The sequence below is a fragment of the Molossus molossus genome, unplaced genomic scaffold (genome assembly GCF_014108415.1).
Source record: "Molossus molossus isolate mMolMol1 unplaced genomic scaffold, mMolMol1.p scaffold_m16_p_3, whole genome shotgun sequence".
NCBI classification, from domain to species: Eukaryota; Metazoa; Chordata; class Mammalia; order Chiroptera; family Molossidae; genus Molossus; species Molossus molossus.
In genome coordinates this window covers 20974764-21002103 of record NW_023425366.1, presented here as the reverse complement: position 1 = coordinate 21002103, position 27340 = coordinate 20974764, and the positions used below count along the sequence as shown (strand labels likewise).

Sequence of the window (27340 nt, the reverse complement as noted above, 5' to 3'; positions counted from 1 at the left end):
GGGATTTTGTGTCCCCAAATTTTCATGGGCTTGCATTGGCCCTGCCCCCTTTGGCCGATGATCTCTATTCCCAGCTTGACTGACAAGCATCTTCGGTGTGACACCCCAACTTTACTGCACATGTGCCCATTTTCCCCTTTGTCCAGTTCCTTCACCCACTAATCTGCAGCGAATGGGCTGGGGTTCCCTAGGGAATGTGAAATTGCAGCTTCCTGGTGTAGCTGCCCAAAGGGCCGTGCTTGTAATATCTGGCCTGGCTTTGTTCCTTTTTTTAGTATTAAAAACTAGTTAATTACAATGATATTAGTTTCTGTTGATGAAAAAATTCCCTTTGTTCTGGTAAAAAGACACTTTTTCGTTTGTTAAAAAAGTAACTGAACACTGTTTTAAGATAACTATGTAAGGAGTATTTTGGGTTTGAAGGGCTTGGGACTGACATACTATGGATGGGTAAATGTAAGCAGCACCTGTCCCTGGGGAGACTTCTTGGAAAATCTCCTGTGAGAGTGAAATGCTATTTCCTTCCCACAGAGATGAAAAAATTGTTAAAATGCGTTTTATTGACTGAAAGAGTGGAGTATGTGTGAGGGAAAATGGAAAAAAACCAAAACAAAAATAGCAGGTCCTCTCTTCTCCCCTATCCCAAGGTCCCCTACCCTCTCTGAGATAGAAAAATGGCCTTGTTCAGAAACAAGAAGAGGATATTAATACTACGTCAAATATAAGTTGTATCCTTTCCCAGGGGGAAAGTCTTCTACCCTTACAGCAAGGAATAGGCAAGAAAGTAGTTTGGGGAGTGGCAATTAGCTTTATTTCTGTCTTCCTCATTTTGTCCACACACCAAACAAATAAAATTCTTTTCCATGTTGTTCTAAATGCTATTCTTAAAGAGCACTTAATTCAGAGGCGTACGGGTGGATTGAAATGCTCTATAAATAACTGAAGCACACCCAGAAGTCCTAACAAAGCTCTTACTTCCTTGGAAGAGGAAAGACAGAGTTAACAAATGAATTTCAAGAAAGCATCAGTGAAGAAGGACTTCACCAAATAACCACTTTGATTTTTTCCTGCTGGGATATAATAACCTAGAATTCCACCGTTGTGTATATTACCGCTTAGTTTAAGCAACCATTTTTCAGCCTATGAGACCACAATGACATCTAACAAACTAGTCTTATTAAAAATTACTGCCGTGAGAGATTACTGTGCATGTAGCCAATTAGACAAAATGTATTAATCATGTTTTTTCTATCACATGTCAGACTAAGTACCTTTTTATTAAAATCATCTTTGATTTGGTTATGTTTTTCTCCAACATGTCAACTGGTATTAAAAGTCTAAAAATATAAAGTTACTGAGCCAGATAATGTTGAAAAGGAAAAAAGGGGGGGTATAAGAAAAATAAGCACAATCCTTTATTTTGTGTATTTAAATACATTTGGAAATCAGTATTTATAAAGACTCAAATGCTCTGGAGAGACATCTCTTGAAAATTAAATAAAATAACCATAGAGGAAGCACTGTATGTGGCAGTTGTAAAGTGCGTATTTTATCTTTTAGTGAAAAAGCTTCAACTTATATCATGCTGAGTCTGGCAAGCAGAGGACTATTTGCGATGGTATTTTTGGGCACACACTATTTCATTAAGAAGCAGGTTGGAAGTAGCTCGGTCACTTAAATATTCTAGATTAAACATTTCCATAATATTTTCAAATAAAAAATGAATCAGATTGCAACAATTTTACCATTTCACACAATAGGCAAGCTATTGAATTCCTGTTACAATCTTCAGAAGGAAGCATCTGAGTTATTGCATAATGTAATTTACATAAAAATGTAACAGTGACATTGATGTTTATAAAGAGCATCAAATGATGTCAAAACATCATACAGTTTTATGATGGCTCCCATTTCTTTAGTAAAACAAATTTGATTCCCAATTATTATTTATAACATGCAGTTTCCCTCTGTGAAGATAGCATTCAAACCAATTAAGAGCATTCCTTTCAGCCATATACGCTGGAGCTTTTCAAACAACAAAATGAGTCCACTGAGGAAAAGGCTTAAAGAGTTATCAACAAAGCTGATGGAGGAAGAATGTTTTAAAGGACAAAAACTAAGTCATTAAGTCGTTTATGTGTTTGCTATAATGATGAAATGCAAGGGTGAATTTCAGGAGCGAATTCTGTAGTGCTACTTTGAAACCATGTTTGCATACATTGAAATATTGATGGAATGTTTTGCTGATCCCATGTATTTGTCTTTGTTTTTCTCAACTTTTATTTCCCATCTATCTACCAGTTATCATTATTTATCTAATGGCACAGCAGATGTTTTCTTTTTTTTGTTGTTGTCTGTTTTGTTTTTTGGTTTTAAAAGTTTAAAAACGTAGAGTTATTTATTCTTACACTTTAACTTTTGTGGCTATAATAAAATCTTATATACATTAGAAATTTACAAAAGACAAATGAAACTTGTTATACTGTTATTTATGATATCTTCGACCTTAAAAACATCAGCAATTATTTGTTTGTTTTTAATTATATTACTGAGACTTTATATGAGTGTTTTTATCTCATCTGTCTCAAGATTGAGAAAAGAGAATACTGACCCGTGCTGTTAAAATCTCCTTATGCTTTTAAATCCTAGGAGTACTCACCTGTCCTGGTCTTGCATTTTCACATACAAAAGTGTCATAGAACACAGCAAATTGTGGGGCATTGTCATTAACATCCAAAATTCTCACAAAAACAGCCACACGCGTCATCTCTTTGGGATTGTCTAGAAAAAGGAAAGAAATGCGTTCAGGAAGACATGGTTTGCACAGGTCTACTTTATATAAGCATCTGTGGATATGAAGTGCTCCTGTACAAATAAACACCATGGCCTTTCTACTAACATAATGAACCAATGAAATAAACACCATTACTAAGAGCCTAATTATGTGGTCATGAATTCCGTTATTACTGGGCTCAAAGTACTGTTATTATGTTGGAAAATCTTTTTAAAAGTACAATCCAGTGTAACTGAGTTCATATTATATTTGTGTCCTTATTGTAAAATATATATGTAAATCAAGAACAAAAATTTAATAAAACTTTGCTATTCATTATTATATTACATAATATTTCCTGAAGTAGTATTTAATAAATTAGTAACTCACCCAAAGTCATTAGCTCCTAAGTGGTTGTTATATTACAACTTACCCTCTGACCACTTTTATCACTAAAATATATTCCACCTGCTACTCCCAACTCTCCTTTTGGAACTATCAGTACATAGCTACTACTTTTACAAATTAGATAGAAATTTACAATGAAATTGATTTTATTAATAAAATTATTAGTAGTACTATTTCAACAACCCAGGCACAATTCTGTGTAACAAAATTCACTCAATACTAACAGATAGTGTAATAATTATGATTTTTTTGGTTACAAATGCAAAAATCAAGAGTATCAAAGTTTTCACATAAAAACTCATTTAAAAATTGTTCTGATTGGTAAACAGAATTTTAAAATAGAAATGTCTATTTAGCTTATCTTTGGGTAACAACCTAGTATTCATCATAATTACATTATCTCCACTATAGATTTTTCTAGGCACATGGACTGATATCTGAAAGTGCTTTGACATTTTAAATTCAGGTTATATTCATCAGCCTTTGTGAATTCAAAACCTGCCTTTGAATAGCTCAACTTCTGTGTGAACTTTGGAGAACTCAGCTGAAGATCAGCGTAAGAGGAGAAAGAAGATCATTAGCTAAAAACAAAGCCAAACAAACAAGGGGCAAGGGAGCTGAGGGACAGCAGCAATCTTATTTAATGGCCTTTACCAACATGGGTTATGAGTAATGTCATTTACCCTTGTGAAATTTATCTGACTTTCTAATATGATCTAAAGAATTTTCAGACACAAGAATTAAAATAATGTCACATGCAAACGGGAGTATGTCACTTGTCAAAAGAATTTATTTATTCTTATAATGTTACTAAAATAAAAAGATCAGGATTTAAAAAAATATATTGTGGAAGAACTGATTATTCCGCAGGGACATGTCCAAGGCTGAAGTAGTATGAAGGCAAGCAGGCAGAATTCTAAATCCATTCTGAAGTGTGTTTACCTTTCCAAGAGGAACCTTTCCTTAGCTCTTCAGTTTTACATGATTCCCAGGTCCGCCCCATTCCCTGTGTGACTCAGGTCAATTTACTTCATCTCCAATGCCTCATTTACTCAATAGGAATCTAAATAGAACTTCTTATAGAGTTATTTGAAAAAATCGATGAGTTAATGCATGAAAACTTCTGATCAAACTATCAGTTTGTTGGTGTTGCTTCTTATTAAGATCATCTTTAATATCAAGTCATATCTTCATTTTCCTATGTTACTTAAGAGCTGATGTTCTTTCTCCACACAATACAAACCTGTTAACTAGCTTTCCTACAATCCCTGTGGGTTTGAAGAGGGGTGCCTCAGGGGAGAAGGGGAGAGAGGAGACGAATGCTTCTTGGCACTGTTAACACCCGGAGGCACAGTCTTCGCCTCCACATGAACCCTCCACTATCTACAGTTATTTGGAGACGAGTTGGAAGGTATGAGTTTTCCATATTCTCTAGAACATGCTCTTTAACCTACTTACACAGTTATGGGACATAACAATGTTTTCTTCCAATATAAAGTCTTGACATAAAAATAACTCTTTTGTGGGTGGCAATTCAAATTCTAACTATGCCAAAGAGTCAAGACAGAGAGAGAAAAGTCTCATATCCAAAAAAACTGCAGTTTCTTCTCTAACAATACTACATAGAGATTCTCCAGACTCTACAAACAACTCAAGGCTCTTCAAATGAAGAGCTAAATCCACATGTGCTTTGTAAAGCATCAAGCCTGGAGTCACCTATTCAATACCCGGTGCTTGTGTTGATCTTTTTTAACTGGCAGATGCAGCAGCCTATTGTATAAATAAAAGTATAAAGCATTCCAAGGAAGCATCACTCTGAATAGTAGCTGGCACATATTTACCACCTGAGTCTCTCTCAGAGTCATCAAGGCAAAGTCTGTTGTAGCAAGAATATATTAGCAGTCAAGAATCTTCTATGTAACTACAGGCTTTCATACTTCCTGGAAGAGGAAATTTACATCATTACCTAGAAATCTCAGGCTTTAGAAAGATGTATCTTTTCTATTTGCTTAGGGCAAGTAGTCCCATTAATAAGCAACTAGGTATATCTATGGGGTCAGTCCTTCAGCATAAACTTCGCTCAACTGTCGTCAGGATGTATTGCAATGGTTATAGTTAAATTTTCTGAGGTGGGGGAGGAATGCATGGTCTCTACAACGATGTGTCCTACAATCCCTGATTGTGACTTTAATTTTAGATTTTGTATTCTTTATGTGGCATTTCAAATGATTTTTAAAGAAAAAAACAGTGACGTTCTTCATGGTATACTGCACTAAATAATTACCTGAAGTAGTACTTGCCATATGATGGGCTATATTGCTGTGGACTGTAGAATTAAACTGTTAGAGTCAGGGCCTGGAAATATGTTGGTAAGAAGTACATTTATATGTCATTCTGCCCTGCTTAGGGCTTGGTGTATGACACAGTTACCAGAAACCCAGTGTTTAAAATCTAGTGGAAACAATTTCCTCTATACTGTTTCCTTCTTACCCTCATTCCCATTAATAACCGGAACAGCATAATGGGCCCCTGACTGCTAGTGGTTTGGCAGGTAGACATTCCCAGCAGTGACTCCATAGATGGATTCGCTTAAGGGCAAGAAATAGGTTTAGTTTTTTTTAAAAATGTAATTGGCTTTGCTTTTTACAGAATTGTAATTATTTCTACTAGCTTTAGAAGTTAATTTTCTCAAAGTAACTGAAATGGAAAATGCAATTTCTAGCTCACTGGCTTGAATAAGGATCTTGAATCAACAGAGAGCACAAACGATCTCGATTCTGGAATGACCTGATTGGATGCTGCCGGGCACTTCTGGCCATGGTGATCTGGAGACCGATACAGAAATGAAAGCTTTCTTTAAAAGAAAAACTTTAAAAATCTCCTGTTATTCTTCTTTTTTAAAACTTTTTTTTCTTCATTGATTTTAGAGAGAGAGAGGAAGGGAGAAGGGGAGAGAGATAAAAACATCGATGAGAGAGAACATCGATTGGCTGCTTCCTGCATGCCTCCTACTGGGGATTGGGCCCAAAACCTGGGCATGTGCCCTGACGGGGAATTGAACTGGAACCTCTTGGTGCATGGGTCGATGCTCAACCACTTGCCACACCGACCGGACTCTTCTGTTATTCTTAAAAGGCACAGCTATTTAGAGCTCACTATGGAGACACTGGACCATTTGGATCATCATGTTAATTCATTTTCAGAGCCAGATCTAAGGAGAAAGCTGAATCTATTACTTTATTTCGAAGTTCCAAATTCATTGCTGATGACCTGTCTAGTCTAGTTCCATGTTTCTGAGACTTGGTATTCAGCCTCAAGGTTCTGCCTTCCCAGTCTGGGAATGGATGCTTCAAACAACCTTGACCTTAGTATGTGTTTGTGAATTCAGCTTGGTATTTCAACATGGAATGTATAGGCTTAGTTTCTCACAATGATTTGGTCCCTAATTAATGTGTCTTTTTAAGAAGTGAAGGAGTTGTCTTCTCCATGTACATCCCAGTACAGGAATCGTAAACCATGAACAGGTCTGCATGTGCAGACAGGGTGGCTTTGTGGACACGCGCAGTTGCACAGGGTCTCACACTCGGAAGGGCCACAGACTCGTGTTAACACTCTGCTGTTGCCCTGTTAGATTTCTTAATTATTTTTAGCAAGAGGCCTAACTGTCTCCATTTAGAATAAGCTCCCCAAATTATGTAGCCAATCCTTTGTATGGGTAAGGATGCTCACTATTAGATACAGATGTGGTTTTTAACCCTGGCTCTGCCCACTACGAGTTGCATACAATTTTGTAAATTAAGTACAGAATTAAGTATTTGATCTGGAAACAAATGACTTGTTTAAATCTGACATTGTGATTTTGAGCAAGTTACTAAAACCCTTAGAACCTTATTTTCTTCTCTGTCCAATAAGGTCAATAAAGATATTGCCAAGAAAATTATTTTAAAATTCTTAGATTAATACCTGGCACAGAGTGTTTGTTAGCTACTATTACAATAACTTTGGTTTCCTTATTTGAAAAAAGAAAGTAATAGTATCTGCCTGCATGTATGTTATTAAAATTAAATGATACACATCCAGAATCTAGAACAGATTCTAATTCATAGTGTCCATGAAACAAATCTAATACATATTATTTCCCCAACAGAGACTATCTTTCTATCCCAATGATAGATTTTAAGTTAGATAATATAAAACATAGATTTATCTAGACCATTTACAAGCTTTTAAAAACTTAGATTAAAATATATATCATGTTTGCAATGAAAAAAATAATTAAGCATAAAATAAAACCTAAAATTAGCCCTGGCCAGTTTGGCTCAGTGGTTAGAGTGCTGGCCGAAGACCAAAGGGTCTCAGGTTCGATTCCTAGTCAGGGACATGTACCTGGGTTTGATCCACAGCCCCTGTTGGGGTCGTGCAGGAAGCAATCAATTGATCTCTCTCTTTCTCTCTCTCTCTCTCTCTCTCTCTCTCTCTTTCTCTCTCTCTTCCCCTCCCCTCCCTCCCTTCCTTCCATTCTATCTAAAACCAATGGAAAAATATCCATGGGGGAGGATTAACAACAACAACAAAAAAAAAACAAAATAAAAAACTAAAAAGGCATGTGAAATATTATACACATAAAATTCAGCTTACTGATCTCAGCAGCTATGATAGTAAGATTGTGCCATTGAGATAGTTCCCGGTCAAGTGGCTTTGATATGTAAAGGGATCCATTTCCAGAATGTATGTTAAAGATCCTGTCAAGGTCAGTATGGCGATCCAAGGAAAATCTGAATGTAGAGGGCCAAGAAAAATACATGGCAGTGTTAGTGCTGATTTGTAGGATAAAATGGTAAAATGCAAAGACACATATGTAGGGATATATCATAATTTCAGGAATGTACATAGTAGTGATCTACAATGCAGATTATTTTATTAATTTATCAAAGACACACACACACACACACCCTCTTCCCAAGGCATGAGTTGGCAATATTTTCCACATCAAATTATAGTCTTCTACATTTTGTTATTATCATTATTTATTTCAATATTCAACTGACCTTGCCGTATTTTTTGACAGAATTGGTATTACATATGGTTACATTATCAATTGACTTTATCTAATTATTAAGAATCTGTTGAGGAATTACTATAAGGATCTAACACAACAGATTATTCCCAGAAGCCAAGTCTTGTTCTTAGTCAGAAAATTGGAGACACCATTAGTTTTCTCAGAGTAGTAGGTCAGCAATTTATGATGGTATTTACTAGCTTCATGGTACGACACTTATGTAGCTTCAGTTTCTTGACTAACTGTATCATTGAAAAATTTTAACCAGAGATGTTTTAAAAATAAAAATTTGAGATAGAAGTTTATATACACATGTGCATCAAATAAAATTTTAGCATATATAAAAAACAAAAATAATTATTCTGCAAATTGATTAAAGGCATTGTGCTAGATATTGTTCTAGAGCCAAATAGCAGGTTTATCGATCAGGATGATGCACTTCAGATATATGTCATTATTCTTTGGTTTGTCAACCACGGTTTAAAATAGCTGTGCCTGGTCCTGGCTAGTTTGGCTCAGTGGTTAAAGCGTTGGCCCTCAGACCAATGAGTTGTGGGTTTGATTCCTGTCAAGGGCACGTACCTTGGTTACAGTTCATCCCTGTCCCTGGTCAGGGTCATGTGGGAGGCAACCAATTGATATGTCTCCCTCATATCTACCTCCCTCTCTCTTTCTCACTCTCCCTCCTACTCTATCTGAATATAAATGGAAAAATATCCTCAGGTGAGAATTAAAAAAAAAATTATAAAATTGCTATGCTCCTCATCAGTTATTGTCACTTCACAATCTTAGTGGCTTGCAAATGTTTCATCATTCTTGAGTTAGCAAGCATAACCCCAAATTATATTTAATGCTCCATATTAAAAAACAAAGAAAGCAAAGATTACAAGACCAGGAGTAATACTGAGTTATGATATATCTTTTTCTAAGCCACAATTGTCATCTATTTTAAGAAAACATATATGAAATATTATTTTAAAGTATGTTTTGTGAATAATAATACAAAATAAATAAAAATGGTGCCATTACAACTCCTCTCTAGTAGTGTTCCAAAATTGTATCATGTTTACAAAAGTCAACTGAAATTTATTTAAATCAGTTCTAAATAGAATATACCAATAACTTATAAATCTCCGTAATAAACTCCAGCTCTTTCCATTAACATAATATGGATTGTTTTGTATTCAAAATGCACATCTTACCATTCACAAATAAAGCAAAACACTGTATCTCTATATATGGAATAATGCAAAAATTCTATCCCAAGTTGACGAAATTATTTTACTTCTGAAAGACAACATAAATTCCTCCTTGGAGTGTCTTATCATTACCTGAAGTCAAATGAATTTGCCCCCTTTCTCATAAAGTACCTTTACCACTCTTTGCTGTCATTTACCACTGCACTAGGAATTCATTTCATCTCACATCTCATACAGTAAATAAAACATGAAAACACCAAGCATCTTACTTGGCCTGTAGTAGGCACTCAATGAATATTATTGCTCATAATGAATCACCATCCTTAACAGTCTGAGAACTCTTTGAGAAATACATCAATATCTGATATAGTGATCCACAAATATTAGTTAAATAAAAGAGAATGAATTCTTTGGCACTTGGGCAAATTATAGGGTTCCTTATTTCTATAGAATATGACATGAAGTTGCAGCATGTAAATATAAAACATCATTGTGTTTGCCAAATCCATTTTTGCATGTTTTATCTTAATTATTTCTTATAGTCCAGTTTAAAGAAATAATGACAAAATTTAGAGGATTATGTGAAATTATCTGGACCATACAGAGATGCTGGTTCTTGTTCAAACTTGATATAATTATATTTTTCAATGATTTACTGGAATATTGTGTTTTAAATTTCATTTTTAAAATAATTTCCAAAACACACATTTTAAATAAATCCATTTGATTACTGTATCAAGATCCACAATATAGCCCTGGCCGGTTTGGCTCAGCGGTTAGAGCATCGGCCTGTGGTCCGGAGAGACCCGGGTTCGGTTCCCGCTAAGGGCACGTACCTCTGTTGCAGTTTGTCCCCGGCCCTGGTTGGGTCGTGCGGGTGGCAACCACTCGATGTGTCCCTTTCACATCGATGTTTCGCTCTCTCCCTCTCCCACTCTATCTGAACAAAATATCAAAAAATAAATAAATAAATAAAAAAAGAAGAATTAAAAAAAAAAAAAGATCCACAATATATGACAACATATAACATGTCCAATAGTATCCATCCAAAAATTACACAGCATTAATAAAGCTTCTTTGTTTGTTTAAAAAATATTTTTAACCTCCATGGTCTATCAAAAGTAACATTCAAGAATGTTCACTTGCATTTTCTAAATCATGGTAGCATACATTCACGCATACAACAACCTTCACGGTCTAGATCCCGTCATTAAAAATCAATGCAATTATTAATTTTGTTGCACATGGTGTAAATAAATAGATTATTTTCTCCTGATCTTAGTACTTGCATCCTGATTAAATATATTAATTTTTTGTTTTAAAAATCCATAGCCATATTTGACATAAAACAATCATCAGTCTACAGGAGGATGAAAAATCTATTTCATTGTATGGAGAAATACCTTTATGTTGCTAGTTAACAGTGCAACTAGATTTAAATTGAATTCTTAAAATATATATATATGTGTGCGTATATGTATATAACACACACACACATATATAAATTTATTTTTAAGGTAATTTTAGAATCAGAACACAGAGCACAGCCTGTTAAAGTCAGTTGGGAGCTATGACAAGAAAATCCTGGTTAAGTATTTAATGAAGAAAATTAAATGTATATATTAGTTATTTAAAGCTTCAAAGGGAAAGATATCCAAAGAATGCAGCAATTTCAATGAAGATAAATAAATGGGAGAAGAGGCATTGACAAGAAGGTGAGGGGGCATATGGGGACTCTACGTGGCTGCCATGCACACGTTTCTTCTGCTTTCATGTAACCTGTGATGCTGTGTGTGAATAGAAGAAAATATTTAGGTAAAATTACATAAATCAAATAGTAATTTTAATATGCATCAAATATGACTTCACTGAAGATACTGCAGAACCTACAGGATGTTTAACGCCAAGGCGAGCGAGAGTCACATGGCGCATACAATTAAAGGCTCTAGACTGCAGCGATGCACACGTAGACAGCGGAGAACAGCGCGCGTGCAAACATCATCTGAACTCCTACTCGACTGGTCCACAGGGAACAGGGGGCAAGCCGAGTCAGCCTGCTGAGGATTCGGGGAACAAGTAAAGTCTAAAATACATGCCAGACTAACAGTTTAAAGTGAGCAGTCATTTTGATGCTGAATATTGTGCATAGATATATGAATTTCTTTTAAATGATATAAGACAGTGAAAACTTTGAGTCTCACTTTTTCTGCTTTTATTGTGTCTCATATGTTTTCAGGCTGCCATTTACTCTAATCTTTCTGGAATGTCTAATATTACTTGATAAAGCCAAAATAACAACAACAACAACAAGAAAAACATTTCTTCTTTGATGGCAGGAATATGAGGGTGTTTCTAATACCATAATGTAAGTGCACAAAACACTGTTATAATTATATTTTCAACTGTTAATACTCCTCTCAATTTCACATATTATGTAAGAACCTGAAAGTACAAATAAAGTAATTTAGTTACATCATAAATGTACAGATGAAAATAGGAAACAGTGTCCTTTGTCTATCCCAAGGATCAGAACAACAAATACCTTACAGAGACAGGAAAATGATGCAGGTAAGTTCCAGGTTCAAGGCATGATTAGAACTGAAGCCACTATAAACCTGTGTATGCCCTGCCTTCAGAGACGGCTTTATGTGCCACTTATTGAGAGGCCTTCTTATCTTTCAGTGCATTAAATGCTTTAAATAGAATTTCATGACCTCTATATTTGCTTCAGTTCTTTTTCTTTTATTCTAAAGCAAAGGCATCATTACCTGACGGGGCTCGAAGTAGAATCTGGGTCCCTTGCCATTACGGTTCCAATGATTGTGCCCACTTCAATATCTTCATGAACCTCAAACAGATAGGAGGACCTGCTAAAAACGGGAGGCTCATCCACATCTTCTATAGAGATTTTTACAATTGTTGTATCTTTAAATGGTCCAAGGTAATAAAAACGTGGATCGACATGGGTATTCTCGGCTTCCACCTTCAGAGTGTAAAGTCTCCGGCTCTCATAGTCAAGTGGCTGGATAAAAAAAAATAAACCATGAAATTCAAGTGAGGGAAATTGGATTAGATGTTCCTTCCAAATTACAGTAGGATTTTAAAGACTGACTGAGTTCTAAGATGTCCATTGACTGCAAACAAATAAAAGTAATAAAAATAATATACCATTTACATATCAACAGGATTTAATTTTACTTTTTTACATATTTAATGTGTTATACTTGAGAACATAAAAAAATAAAATTGAAAATCTTGGAAAAATTACAAAGGATTCAAATCTAAGGTGGTGACTCATAAAAATAGGCTGTTGGGCCCAGCTGGTATGGCTCAGTGGTTGAGCATCGACCCATGCACTGAGAGGTCGCCGGTTCGATTCCCAGTCAGGGCACATGCCCAGGTTGTGGGCCTGATCCCCGGTGGGGGGCATGCAGGAGGTGGCCAATCGATGTTCTCTCTCATCGATGTGTCCATCTCTCTCTCCCTCTCCCTTTCTCTGTCTCTAATATATCACAAAAAGAACATTTTTTTTTTAAATGGGCTGTTGGGTTGTGTGTGTGTGTGTGTGTTTGTGCCCGCGCACACGCATGCACGTGCCCTCAGGTGTTGGCCACTGCAATTTTTTTTATAAGAAAAAATTTAGCTATTTTTTTAAACTTATGCTGTGGATATTCCATACAGTTTAATGGGCTCCCAGTACTTTATGAAATTGAAGACTAATATAAAACATTCAACAGTTATATGAGATTCCACCTGCATGACCATTACTTCCCAATCTTGAAAAGTAACAAGAAAGCTGTTTTCCCCTTTGTTGGCTGCTGTCTATTTAAAAGTGGTTGTGTACCTGGGGCTGTGCAATAGAATCTCAGGATAGTTTTGTGGTTAACCAGTGCTTAGGTGGTTATTTCATGCATAGAGTGTTCAGGATATTTCATTGGGACTTAAACTTTACTGTGCCTTGTTTTTTTCTTATAATGATGGTACTGAGTCTATAATAAAAATTAGTTACCTTTAAATCATATTGATAAGCATATCTTAGCAGAAAAGTTTAATTTATGTAGCAGAAGGAAAAATGTGAACAATTAAATTATCTTCCAATTCATGTTGTCTAGCAGCTCTAATTATTACTTCATACATCTGGATAGATGGTATGCTCCTTTTTATGCCTCCAACTGTGATAACATATTGCCATTATTAGCTATTAACTTTTATTTAAGAAAAGCATGTTATTATGGAAGGCTTTTATTACTGTGGTTCATAAATATAATCACACATACAGGATGGGACAAAAGTAAGACTATAGTTGTGAGTATATGAAACACAGAGTTTATTCATGTAGTATTTATTAATTATTGTGTTATTTTCCATATGAACAACTGAAAACCTACTCTTGTCCCACCCTGTACATTAACTTGCTTTGTAAATTTTGTGAACTCTCGGGTTCAGGTTTCAATAAAAACACTTGGTCAAAACGCCTAAGAGCTTTGGCTTTATGTTTCTCAGACTATGAACAATATAAATTATATTTGAACTTGACAGTGAGGTTTTTCAATGGATAATGCATAAACAGAGAGTACATATTGAAATCTCTACTTTCCGCAGTTGGATGCTTATTTATACTGATGCAGGGCACCTTTTTCACAGTGATGATGCCTTCCTGTGTGTCCTTCTCAGTGACGATGTCAAACATGTCAGTCCCATCACCATCAATAATTCGGTATTCAACTTCAGCATTTTTTCCAGTGTCAGCATCAGTTGCTTTTACACTTCCAACGGCTGTACCAACTGGGGAAGATTCGAGTACTCGAAGGTGAATGGTGCCTACAAAGAATAAAGAAAACAAGAGAGAGAGAGAGAGAGAGAGAGAGAGAGAGAGAGATTTCTCAAAATATTCCAAAGTCAATGTGTTATGAAAAAACATTATAAATCATAAACACTGTGTTAGATGTTGACTGGATTAATAAGTTGAATACACATAATAAAATAATATTAAATTGATGTCTAAGAACAGAAAATGTAGAGCTTTGGGGTATTTGTCCATGAATATTATGAATAGCAAGTACCAGCTTCTAATCGTATTAGCAATTCTGGTTGTAAGAATGAGTAATTTGTCTTTTTTGCATTTACACAAATAACTAGAATCGGCTTTGAGTGCAGATGTGTCCCTGTGTGTGTTTATGCAGTTATAATGAGTTATGAAATAAGCAGTGGATATTTATCTTTAATTGTTTTTCCTCTGTTGTGTTTTTTATATACCATTCAGCATGCCTCTACTGCCAGGCAGAATGTTACAAAATTCCAAGAAATCAGCCATAATCAGGAGGAATCCTATTTCTATTTGTGATGGAAGAAACAAAGGTTAGTCTGTGGGAGAAATACAAAATTGCCCTTCACAGTGTCAATATACAAACATTAAATTGTGACAAAGTCCCCTCCATTTCAGAGTAAAACAAGAATTTATCCAAGCCCCTGGTACACAGAGATGTGTTTCCAGCCTGAACAATATCTACTGCTAATGAGATTTATGGTTTAGCTTTTGATCATAAACTGTATGTCACTGACAGATGAACAGACCTGAAGCATCCTTCTGATTATCGCAGCTTACTGCTGATAAACCTTAAGTAATTCTCCTCAAAATCCATAGTAAAGTCCGGAATGCTTAAGTATCCATGCTCTTGCCTGAGTATAGCCTTCCTAATGTATTTTTCCTTCAGTCACTTACACAAAAGACTTGCACCCAACTAGACTTTTCTAAGTTTTCTTGTCAAAACGTAATTTCCTACATCTCACATTTTTTTGCGTGCTATTTCCCTCATGTAAAATTCTTCCCCCACTACCCTCATGTAATCAGAATGTGATTAAACAAATCTGAAAAAAATAATGGCACTGTTATAGGCAGAGTGTTGAGGGCACTGTGTCTCTCAAAATTTATACTGAACCCCTAACTTACATTCATTACCTTGGAATGTGACTGTATCAGAAGATTGGACCTTTTAAAAATTTTTTTATTTATTTATTTTTGTTACAGATGTTTCTCCTTTTTCCTCCCTAGACCCTCCTCCCGATCCCTCCCTCAAAGCATTGTTGTCTATGTCCACTGGTTATGCATACCTGCACATAAGTTCTTTGGTTTATCTCCCCACCCCCCGCCTTCTCTGAGGTTTGTCAGTCTGAACCATACTTCTTTCTATGTCTCTGGGTCTATTTTGTTCATTATATTCCACAAATAAGTGAGATCATGTGGTATTTGTCCTTCTCTGACTGGTTTATGTCAGTTAGCATAATACTCTCCAGGTCCCTCCATGTCGTCTCAAAGGACATGAGAAGATAGGACCTTTAAAGATGTAAAGTTAAATGCGAACATTTAGGGTGAGTCTTAATCTAATATGATATTGTCCTTATTAAAAGAGGAGATTTGGACATAAATAGGCACCAAGAGAAGACTGTGTGAAGAAATAGGGAGAAGGTGGTATCTACAAGCCAAGGAGAGGCCTTAGAAGAAATCAACAGTACTGACACCTGATCTTGGACTTCCAGCTGCCATCACTGCAAGAAAGGACTATTTTGTTGCTTCAGCCACCCTGTCTGTAGTACTTGTCACAGCAGCCCTAACTAACCAGTCCAGGCACCTAGCACCCCCACTGCCTGGTTATGGGAGTCATTTCCTGGGAGACCTCATTAGACTCAGTTTCCACCACACTCCAGTTAGTCTGTTAGTCCGCATCTTTTATTCTTTCTTCTGTATTTTCCTCCCTATCTTTGATAACACACTGTTGAAAGCAAATCTCATCTCATTGATGAGTTTTCAAGTCTTACTGGCTCTCTTTGTGTTTGCTGGTTCTCCTAGAAACACCTGCCCCTGGTAGGCTGATGGCTCTCTCCCTTCCTTCCTTCAGATGACTGCTTAACTGTGACCTCCTCAGATGCTCTCTCCAATAACCTTACTGAAAATAATCTTATTAAGAATACCACCCCCAATCACTGTTCATATCACTTGCCCCTGCTAGGCATTATATTATTTACTTATTCATTTGCATGAATCATGAGAATGTGCTACACAGAACAAGTACTTCTTTTTCATCATTAAATTCTTACTGTATTTCAGTATAGTAGCTACTATATACTTATTTATGTATTGGATAAATGAGTAACTTCCTAACTCTTCTACCATTTTCTGTAGTTAGCCAAATCCAATGAAATCTCAAATGCTCTATTCATACGGCAGTAGTATTAGCCTTTGGAAAACAACACTCTTATCAATAATTATTCAGAGATTTAAAATCTGTTTAGTGCCCCTATTGTGATTAAAATAAAACATATAGAGGCTGGCCCTCCCTAAATTAGCTCCTCTTTCCTGTTATTCTTTTCTTTATTTTTCATCATAAAACTGGTTTCCTTCAGTTTTTTCCCATGTGCTTTTTTTATTTCAACTTAGTACATTTTCCTCCTTATGAGAGATTTACCATACAACTTTTTGCCTGGCAACCTTTGACTCTTCCTTTCGTTATATATTTATTTCACTATGTTTTTACCCCAGGACATCATCAAATATGGCCTACTTATGGCAAGAACTTTCTTTAAAAAAAATGAAATGATATAGAAGCAGACTCAATACATTGATTACACTGAAACATAAGTAGTCTTTCTGAAGTTCATGAGAGATGCCACTGCTCTATTGTAGGTATTTATTATTGATGTTAGAATAAATTATTATTTTTTCCATTTGATTTATAATATCTTGTAAAATCTGGTTTCTGTTAAAACAAGGACATAGACAATAATCCTAGGGGGTGGGTTTGGGAGGAAGGTGTCAATGGGGGGAAAAGGAAAAACATCTGTAACAAAAATACAACAACAACAAAATATTCAGTACCATGTTTATCTAGTCTCAAATCTAGAGTAAATGTGAAATACAGCCACACCAATGTTTCATTGTTTAGGTAATGGTCAACCAGACCAAAAACATTATCAATACATAGACTATTTAATAAAATAAATTAAATAATACAGCAGAAGTGAGTGATGTGTATAAAAACCTGCACAGACAATCTAGAGAATGAAGTTTCTTTTCAAGCACACATAAAGCATTAAACTCAATTTCGTCAACTATCAAGTTATTAGACAAGTTTGCTAAATCAGAATTTTCTGTATTCTCTGAACATGCTCCAATTAAAGTAGAGGTTAATACAAAAAGATAACCCCCAAATACTCATATTCATAAAAGTTTAAAAGAAAATTAAAAATGACTTCTATGTAACTGATGGTTCAAATAAGATTTAAATTGGAGACTTAAAATATTGAAAAAGCAATGAAAATAAAGCATATGATGCAGAAAAAAAGATTTTACTTATCAAAGGTAATTTATAACTGTGTGTGCAATGTCTTTTGAAGAAAAGAAAAAATGTCCCCCAACTCTTCATATGAAATCAGTAGAACCCTGAGTCCAAAACCTGACAAGAAGAGTCTAATGGTTGTATAGCATTGGTTAGAACTCAGGCTCAACCATGTCTAGTTGTATAGCATTTAGCAAGTTCATTTTTAATTTTTAATTCATAATCACTGATAAAAAGTTTAGTTTATAAGAAATGTCACTTTAATAATTTTACTATTAACTGAGTTCAGAATTTGACCTTCACCAGTTGTTCCATTAAAATTTTCTCAGGGAATCCTACTTTGCATTTGGTTGTCATATCTTCTTCTTCTCCTCTGATCTGTGAGAGTTCTTCCATCTGTCCTCATCTTCTATCAACTTAATTCCTTTAAACAATACTGGTCAGTTAACTTGTAAAATGTCTTTCAATTTGGATCAGTTTCAAATTTTCTCAGGATGAGTTTGAGGTTATGCGTTTTTGTCAAGGATATCACACAAGCGATCTGTTCTCTGTGTAGCATGTCAGGGAACAGTGATGTCCACATGGTTAATGGCTGATGTTAACCTTTATCACTTGGTTAAGAGGCTGTTTCTGCCAGTTATCTCCTATGATAAGTAAATATTTTTCTTCATAATTTATATATATGTTGGGAGGCATATTTTAAGATTGTGCAAATGGCTTGGCTGGTATGGCTCAGTAGATGAGCATTGACCCATGCACCAAGAGGTCGCTGGTTCAATTCCCAGTCAGGGCACATGTCTAGGTTGTGTGCCAAGTCCCCAGTGGGAGGCATGCAGGAGGCAGCCAATCGATGTTCTCTCTCATTGATGTTTCTATCACTCTCTCCCTGTGCCTTCTTCCCTCTCTAAAAATCAATAAAGAAAAAAAGATTATGCAAATATTCTGTCTCACTTCCATTAATTTCAGCATCAATCAGTGGTCTTGACTGTAATAATTTTATAATAGTGATTTTCTATTTTCTTCATTATTTCCACATTTATTACTTGAAATTCTATAAGAAAAAACTCTTATTTATATGTTTTATTATATATTTATATAAGTTATGAGTCAAGGACAGCTATGGCCAGCATGGCTCAGTGGTTAGAGCATCAGCCCTCTGATCAAAGGGTCACAGGTTTGATTCCGGTCAAAGCACATGCCTTGGTTGTGCTTTGATCCCTGGCCCTGGTAGGGGTCATGCAGGAGGCAACCAATGGACATGTCTCTCTCCCTGCCCCTCTCTCCCTCTCTCCCTCCCACTCTATCTGAAAATCAATGGAAAATTATCCTCAGGTAAGGATTAAAAAAAAAGTCAAGGACATTTATTTTATTCTTTGTGTTATGATCCAATAATATGGAATTTAGAGTGCTTTGATTTACACCACTTGTATTTAAAACTTTTCAACATAAGAGAAAATCTTGTAGCATAATAGAATAAAAGTATTTCAATAGGAACACTATAATATCATACTTGTAAATCAGCTGCACATTTGGTTTTAATTGTTGTTACTCAAAAAGGCCTAGAATCCCATTTCATTAGCCTTAAACAAATTCCTAATGCCTGAACACTGGTCATTCATACAAGCCAAGTCTTAAAGATTTGTTGTTTCTAGATCTGAGGACTGAAAAAAAAAAAAATGAAATTAGGATTTTTTGACAGACAATTGGGTGCTTCATCAGAGAGTAATGGGATCACAGAAGAGTACAAATAAATCAATCTACTTGCTCTACTGGTTAGCATTTTGAAAAGTTGATAATTTATAAGATAATGTAGTTCATTAAAATACATTAAATTAGACTTCATTTCCAGTAACACAGCTAGATAATTCAGTTCAACTTTTTAGCTTAAAAACAACATTTGTGGCTCATAGAGACAGAGAGTCAAGGTAGTAAAAATGAGCACAAATTCCAAACTAAAAAGAAAGGAGAACCCAGAGGCAGAGAGAGAAGAAAAAGAACAAAGGGAAAAAGGAAAGATTTTATTGTTTAATTAACTTTACTTAGATTTCACTGTATTGTCTCTGGGAATTTGTTCTCCTACTTTTTATTTTTAGCTTGGACTTCTTTTTTTTTTGGAAACTGCTTGTATTTTTAGGCACATGGTTAGATTCTGAAAATCTGTCTGCTTATTATAGTTTTGGTCAAGGTTCCAAACTTATTTATCACTTCATTTTATATCTTGGTTAGTGCAGAGACTACTTTCATTCCAAGGTTTATTTCATATATTAGAGTAAGCTTTGTCCATGTTAATTTTCAGTGCCTTCTGAGACTTGACCAGGGAAGTGACTGACTATGGTGCATTGGTTCATATTATAATAAGACTAAAGTACATGTCAGTACACTTCTACTGTACTCTGTTGGAAGGGACACACACACACACACACACACACACACAGTAATTGAGTTGTGTGTGTTCATCATACATATACATCTACTTGTTTTTCCCAGAAATATTAATAAAAGTGTTTTCAAGGTTTCCATACTTTTCCGGAAAGCTGTAATTGACCTATTCATCACAACAGTATAGATTTAGTTCTTCTGTGAAGTGATTCAAAAAGCTGTATCATAAAGATATGTGTTGTATACACACCCACAATATACACATTAATGATTGTTTTGATTATATGGCAACTATAGTAATTAATTTATCCAACAAATATTTATTCAGTACCCAAGATAAATAATTCAATAATGCTTTCTCTGGAATTGTGCGGATGCTCATAAACCAATCGACAAGATGTATTGGGTCTATTTCAAAGTTAAAAAGTACATTTCTATATTTTAAATGTATGAAAGAGATACTCATTCATACTTTTATTTATTTCCAAGACTAGTCTGTTGAGCACAACCATCCTAATTTGTCAAGCAACCTGAAATTACTTTCATTAAGGCCTGTAGGTGTGTTTACCGCGTGGGGTGAACAGCAGGAGGGGGACCAGGAAGGAGACAGATTGCTAAGCACACTGACAAAGGAAAAGTCGTGCCTGTCACCCATCTTATTTTTTATCTTACAGTGGATGGAGCTTTAATTATGTGGTATGCTTCTCGTTTTCCTATCAGTTCCAGTTTACAGATATTTTAGATTCATTCCCAGGTGTCAGAATGAATCATCTGCTTCTCTTAATGTTTAGGGCAGATAAATATTTCTTCCTGGTGACTATGTTCTTAGTTTGCTTATCGATGTAAGTACAAAGGCACAAATATGAGGAGCAGAGAGGTAACTGCCATTTCTGTAAAACATATGGAAAGTTATATTTAGAAGTTAAAACCTAAAAAGAAATATTGCAATGGTTCCTAGGGACTGGGCAAAATACACGGCTCCTTAAATATGTGTACTTGGGGACTTACTGACAACCTCACACTTTGGAACTTTTATTATTCAAAGATTTCAAGCAATTTTGATCTTTTTGGCTTTTTGGGAATCAAGACTAAATATTCCACATCACTTGTCCTATGCAAAATTTTATCAATAAGACCTTTGCACTTGAATATTTAAAAACGCTGCAGCTTTGGGTACCAGAATTAGAAGTAACGAACAGCTCAATGGAAGAGGCCTTAGGGGAGGGGGGGACGAACATGATAGCTATAGTAAGAGACGTGGCCTGTGGGCTCCTCCTGAACAAAAGATGCCAGAAGACACAGGAGAGGATAACCAGGGCAAAGTTCGGTTTTGAGCTTGGCTACAAATAGTTGTTGTTTGGTTTTACTGATAAAAAGGAATGAGGCTCAAAGAGAGAGAATTTGTCTTTTTCCTTTGTTCCTGCCCTTGTCTCACATTTGCATAAGAACTCAGCATTCCTAGAGTTGAGATTAATAACAACAACAACAACAACATAATAACACACACATATATGAATCAACACAATAATTTAACATTAGTTTAAGTTTTAAATTTGTTTTGTGTGGAATCTTATCGTAACATCTCTATGCTGCGCAATAATCTCAAACAATACTTGCTTTAAGAAAAATGACACAATTATGCACATTTATAAACCATTCCATTGGATAATGTTGAAAAGATGTTTTTTAATGAGCTTAACAGGAAGAAATTAAAAACAAGATAAAGCTCCTTGGAGGAAACTGCAAGTAGTTAAGGAAATTATACAATGCTAAATGGGCATTTAGAGGAGAGCTCAAAGTCACACCAGAGACTGACAGTGGGTGGAGGCTTTGGAACTGAAGATTCTCATCAGAGAAAAGACAGAAACCTCAATTTGTGAGCACTGGAGCCGCGGCCACCAGCTTAGCTGTGGGCGTTTAATTTAAAGTAGAGCAAAAGGAGATGCTGCACTATGTCTTAGTTCTCTGTTCTTGCTAGTGAGGAAAGTAACAGGCCAACGCTTTTAGAAAAGGTACCACTGACCCCCAGAGACTAGGGAATCATCCTGGTGTATTTCTTTGAAATTGTCTCCAAGTTGATTGGCATCAGCAGATACACACAAAACATAACAAGAATATAGACTTGGAGAAGTTAACATAACCTTAAATTAAGCATTCATAAACATTGTATCAAATACTCAATCTGTTTTCAATGTGTCTCCAAGTAGGCACAGTAAAGATTGTAAATGCAGTCTAATTGAGTCTAAACTATTTGCACAGCTAGTTTCATATCTAATATCTATATCTATCCAGGGTTTTTTTTCCCCCAAGTTTGTTCCTGAGGAAGTCATAATACATAGAAACATTGAATCCCATTATGCAAAATGACAAGTAGTCTAGTCTAAGGAGAATCCCTAGTGTACTTTTCAATAATTTCCATGCAATGCTATTTCTCCTCGGGAATTATACAGGGTGGGGCAAACATAGGTTTACAGTTTTGAGTATGCGAAACAGCTTATCCTTATATTATATTCACTAATAATTGTATTAATTTCCATAAGAATAACTGTAAACCTACGTTTGCCCCACGCTGCATATTTCATCACATGGGTGAGATTGTATATTTCCCCAGTCACATCATGCTAAACATTTAGCCTTATATCATGCGTGTCTGTTTTCACTGATATGTTATGTGTGCACCTTATTTCACCATCTACTAGATATTTAAACCTCATTCTCTTTCCATGAACCTCACAGTTCAAAATGTTTACATCAAACTGAAATCCCTTCTCTCTCCTCATACAAGCTCTTCTGGTAGAAAGCTAGAAAGTATCATTTGCTCTCCTCTCCCTCAAACCTTTCACAGACCTAATTACAAAGTCTTGTGTATCACCCACTTAAATTTTCTCAAATCCCTCCTCTCCTCGGCACCAGTTCAAACTCTCATCAACTCTTCTTCTTCAATGTGCTGGATCAGAATAATTAGTTGCTGCCGGAATAATTAGTCAAAAGAAATCTGTCTTGCTTCTCTTAAAAAATGATTCCTTAGGTAATCTATGTGATCTTTTACTTTTTGTGTCCCACCCATTTCACAATGCTAACACTGCCAATATTTCCATTCTCGTCACTCCCGATCCTGCTTCAAGCCCTGAGGTCCAGCCACACCCAGTCGCACGTTTCCCTGCATGCCACCTGCATCCATCCTGTCCTCCCAACAAAAATGCCCTCCCGCGATGCCCCTTGTCCTCCCTGGAGAACTCTCAAAAGATTTCTTCTTTCTTTCCTGATCTCCCTACAATGGAAAAGCTTCTCGTTTTATGATTTGGGTTTCAGTGGACAATTTAGCGTACGTTAATGTATCATTCTCCAATTAAATGTGGGTACATAGTTTATATACATATATGTGTATATATAATGTATATTTGTGCAAAAAATACACACAACCTGTATCTACATACAAAAAAAAAATAAGAAAAAGAGTGAGAGACAATGTAGAGTGAAACAAAAAACTACAATGTAACAAATTAAAGGGGTGTGTGTGTGTGTGTGTGTGTGTGTGTGTGAAAGAGAGAGAGATTGTATCTGCATAACCTTTCAAAATGCAAACTACCTATGGCTGTATACTGTATTCCATTTCTCCTTTAATATTATTAGTTTAGTGTTATCTCCTAGCACACTCCCTGTCACATAGTATGGCTTCAGTCAATGTTGAATAATCAAGGAATGCTTTAATAACATTATTTCATTGTAATTCTTAGAAATTACAGGCATAGAAACCATTGAAAAAATCCTCCAAATATTTGAGGGTTTTTGATGGTCACAAGTAAAAAATAAAAATAAAAAAATCACAGTTATATCTAAACACGATGAATTGTAGAAAAGTACTTTTGAATATATGGATGTTTTTTCCTGGATAATAAAAAAGGGAAAAAGAGACATTTTAAATTTCATTCCCTTCTTTCTCAAGCGAAAGCCTCTTTCTGGGGAAATACCTGACTGTTGCTCTATTTGAAATGTGCCTGATAATTTTGAAATATGCAGATCAGCCTGGGGCTTACATTACCTTGGAATCCCCAGAAGAGGAGAGGTTGACTCTATTTACAGAGTGAAAATCAGCACTTATTAAATCAAATCTCTCTTGTACCAGGAAGGGATTAAGATAGTCTCAGCTCACTGAATGTACGTGTCTTAAATCCCTATGTATATCATATAGACATTTCCTTAAAAAACCTTTCCTTTTGTTTATTTAGCCACCCAAACGTGTTTACTTAAATGACCCCAGCAAAGGAGCCAGTTGTGTTTGGTCTAAGATATTGTAAATGCACCATCCAGCCAAGCTTTAGTTTTCCTGTGTGTGTATCAAAGTGCACAGACAGCCCTAGTTGGTGTGGCCTGGCTGGTTGGAAGGTGTGAACACCAAGAGGTGGCAGGTTCGAGTCGCAGTCAGGGCACATTCTCAGGTTGTGGGTTTGTTCCTTGGCCGAGGTGCATGTGGGAAACAACTAATCAATGTTTTTCTCCCACATTGATGTTTCTTTTTCTCTCTCCCTCCCTCCCTTCCTCTCTCTCAAATCAATTTTTAAAAATGTGTAGACATTTTAAGAATTCAGTATGCCTAACCTGAAATTGTTCCTATAACACATATATAGTGAATCATGAAATAAACTAAATGCAGGATACACTGGGGAAGGTTAGTCTTTGACATACCAATTTCCTTCTTGGTGTAGTGGTGAGAAGTATAGCTTTTTGAGCCAAAGAACCTGGGTCCCTAACCTCTTATAATTTCCACCTGTAGAACCATGAACAAGTGACTTAAGTATATTTGTTACATTTTTTAAATTTGAACTAACAAAACTAATATACCTCATGCATATGTGAAAATTAAATGAGTTAGCATTTGTCATATATTTATAGTGTTTAATACATACTCTAACACTGTGCTTTGTTTATTTAATTTTAGGCAAACCAGAAAATGCATATCTATGTAATTTAATGTACTAAACAAAGTCAGTAACCAATCAAGATAATTCAGATAAAAAATATAGATAGAGAGATAGATATGAACTATCTTTTAGGCTCTGAGTGATTCTGGAATTGCTTACTCTTGCTTCTAAAGTGACTGTAGTTGTATATAATCTTTAGAAATAATTTGATGCAAAATATAAAGACATACTGTCAAAATACTCAGGAAATTAGGGTCTTATTAAATGCATTTGCACACCCAAAATGCCTCATCATTCTTAATTTATATTAATAAAAATTTGCCTATAAGTAATTACGTATTCATTTTACAACTAAAAATAAAATGGTGAAGAACTGATTTTTGTTACTATTCTCAATAATTGAAAAGAATAATGCAGACAGCAATAAATTCACTCATTTGAGTGCACTTGGGGTAAATCTGGAAGCTTATGTAATAAATATCATACCACATTCTCATAAATTTGATGTTACCTATATACAGAATATCCTGAAACAAATCATGAGACAGGCAAATATAAATAAATACAAATATGATCATCACTGAATCATATATTTTGTCTGTGATTTATATGTTTTGCCCTCATCAAGTCTCAACCCAGCTGAGATTACATAAATGTACTTGTTACTTGTCCCTGACTTACACTTGTCCACCTAAGCTGTGTGCAAAAAAGTCTGTGGCAATGCTAAATAGATCAGGGACATGGTTCTCTGAGAGCTGTTTCTCAGGAGCCCGCTGTTAAAAAGAATGAGAAAACCAATCCACACTCCGTCTTTCGTCTGTCACAGGATGTGCTGGAAAGCAACCGAATGTGATGAAGAGCTGTGGTCTCCTGGAAGTGTGTTCTGCAATTGTCTCATTTGTGGGTTGGAGCTTTGAGCATGAGAGTCAGCTGCTAACTTCATTCTTCTTGAGTCCTGGTAAAATATTGCCCCATCCAAGAACTAGAGCCAGGTCCTAGGCACCAGCTGGTTTTCTGGGACCTTGACCATTTGCTCAACTGCAATTGTAAACTCTTTTTCTCTATACCTGGACTTCCTTTCTGCTATCTATTGATTTTTGTTTCTTTCTTTGTTGGTTTTAATGGATGTGATAGTCTTATCACATAGCAGTCTCTACTCTATTGACGCAAAGATGCCTGGACTAGCCTGGCTCTGGAGATCACATGACCTTACTAACTCTGCTCGGGATGAAAATCAATATCTTACCATTTTCCCGAAGATGCTTGAAAAAAGAAAGAAAGAAAGAAAAAGGCCCTTTGGGCACACATCCTGTTGTCCAGTTGGTTTTGCCAAACCCTACAATGATCAGGTTCCAGTAATTTAACATTTTATAGACTTTTGCCATGGACCCTATTTTGTTCCTCTGATTTTAGGAAAAGAAGGAAGGACATAAAAATGAGGTGAGCGAGATTAAAGTTTTCAAGCAGGAGCACCAGGTTGTTAGATTTAAGGTAAGGAACTATAAAGTTTTTCTACCTTAGCACAACGAAATACATCAAAATTCAAGGACCATTGAATGTTGACTGGTTGAAGACAAGGAAATTTGCTCTGGATTCCTCACGCGTAAAAGTACTCATTTGTTCATACGTGCTAAGTGCATTCATTTGTTTGGCCACCAAGGTTATAGGTCTCCCCAGACCTAAGGTACTTTTATTTAGTTTTTGGTTCGTTATACAAGAATCACAGACTAGCATCAGAGAAGAAAACAGTAAGTTTGGAAACATCATGCATGCTCCTTCAGAAGAAAACGGGAAGGGGAGGAAATCCAACTATGGAGAAACTATTATATGTTACAATTACTACTGAATACATTTTATACATGCAACCACGTTTCTTAATTGTAATACTATGAGATAAGTATTGTATATATATAGCAACAAAGGTTTAGAGAAGCTAAATTGCCTAATTTTACGCATTTTGAGTTTCTGAAATTATTCAGGCTTCCTTCGAGTTGTCCCCTCTATTCATTCTTCTTAAAACGACACTCTTGTCATTGTCTAGTCATTTTCCCTACTTTATGTTCTTCACAGCATGTACCAGATCTCATATACACAAACTTTCTGTCTCCACCTTCATCCAGTAACCCAGGTACCTCCCTGGCCACTGTCGTCTAATTCCTGCTGAGAGCCCGGGATGTACGAGGTTCTCAAAAATTATCTGGTGACCCACTCCTAATCCAGAATCTCTTCTTCTACAACATATTCCTTTTTGTTTTATTTTCTTGTAC

General features: G+C 35.7%; 1 protein-coding gene across 3 annotated transcripts in view; it reads right to left on the bottom strand.

The window, feature by feature from the left end:
• The window catches only part of CDH10 (cadherin 10), a 135717-nt gene that overhangs the window by 9358 nt on the left and 99019 nt on the right, over nucleotides 1-27340 (bottom strand). For 2 of the 3 annotated variants that reach the window (XM_036279250.1, XM_036279251.1), the window contains 4 exons: nucleotides 14073-14260; nucleotides 12208-12461; nucleotides 7820-7956; nucleotides 2660-2781 (listed from right to left, as the gene is read on the bottom strand). In XM_036279250.1, the coding sequence (XP_036135143.1) occupies nucleotides 2660-2781; nucleotides 7820-7956; nucleotides 12208-12461; nucleotides 14073-14260 (701 nt within the window). The remainder of the gene's footprint in view (nucleotides 1-2659; nucleotides 2782-7819; nucleotides 7957-12207; nucleotides 12462-14072; nucleotides 14261-27340) is intronic. The other variant, XM_036279252.1, reaches the window with a different exon arrangement.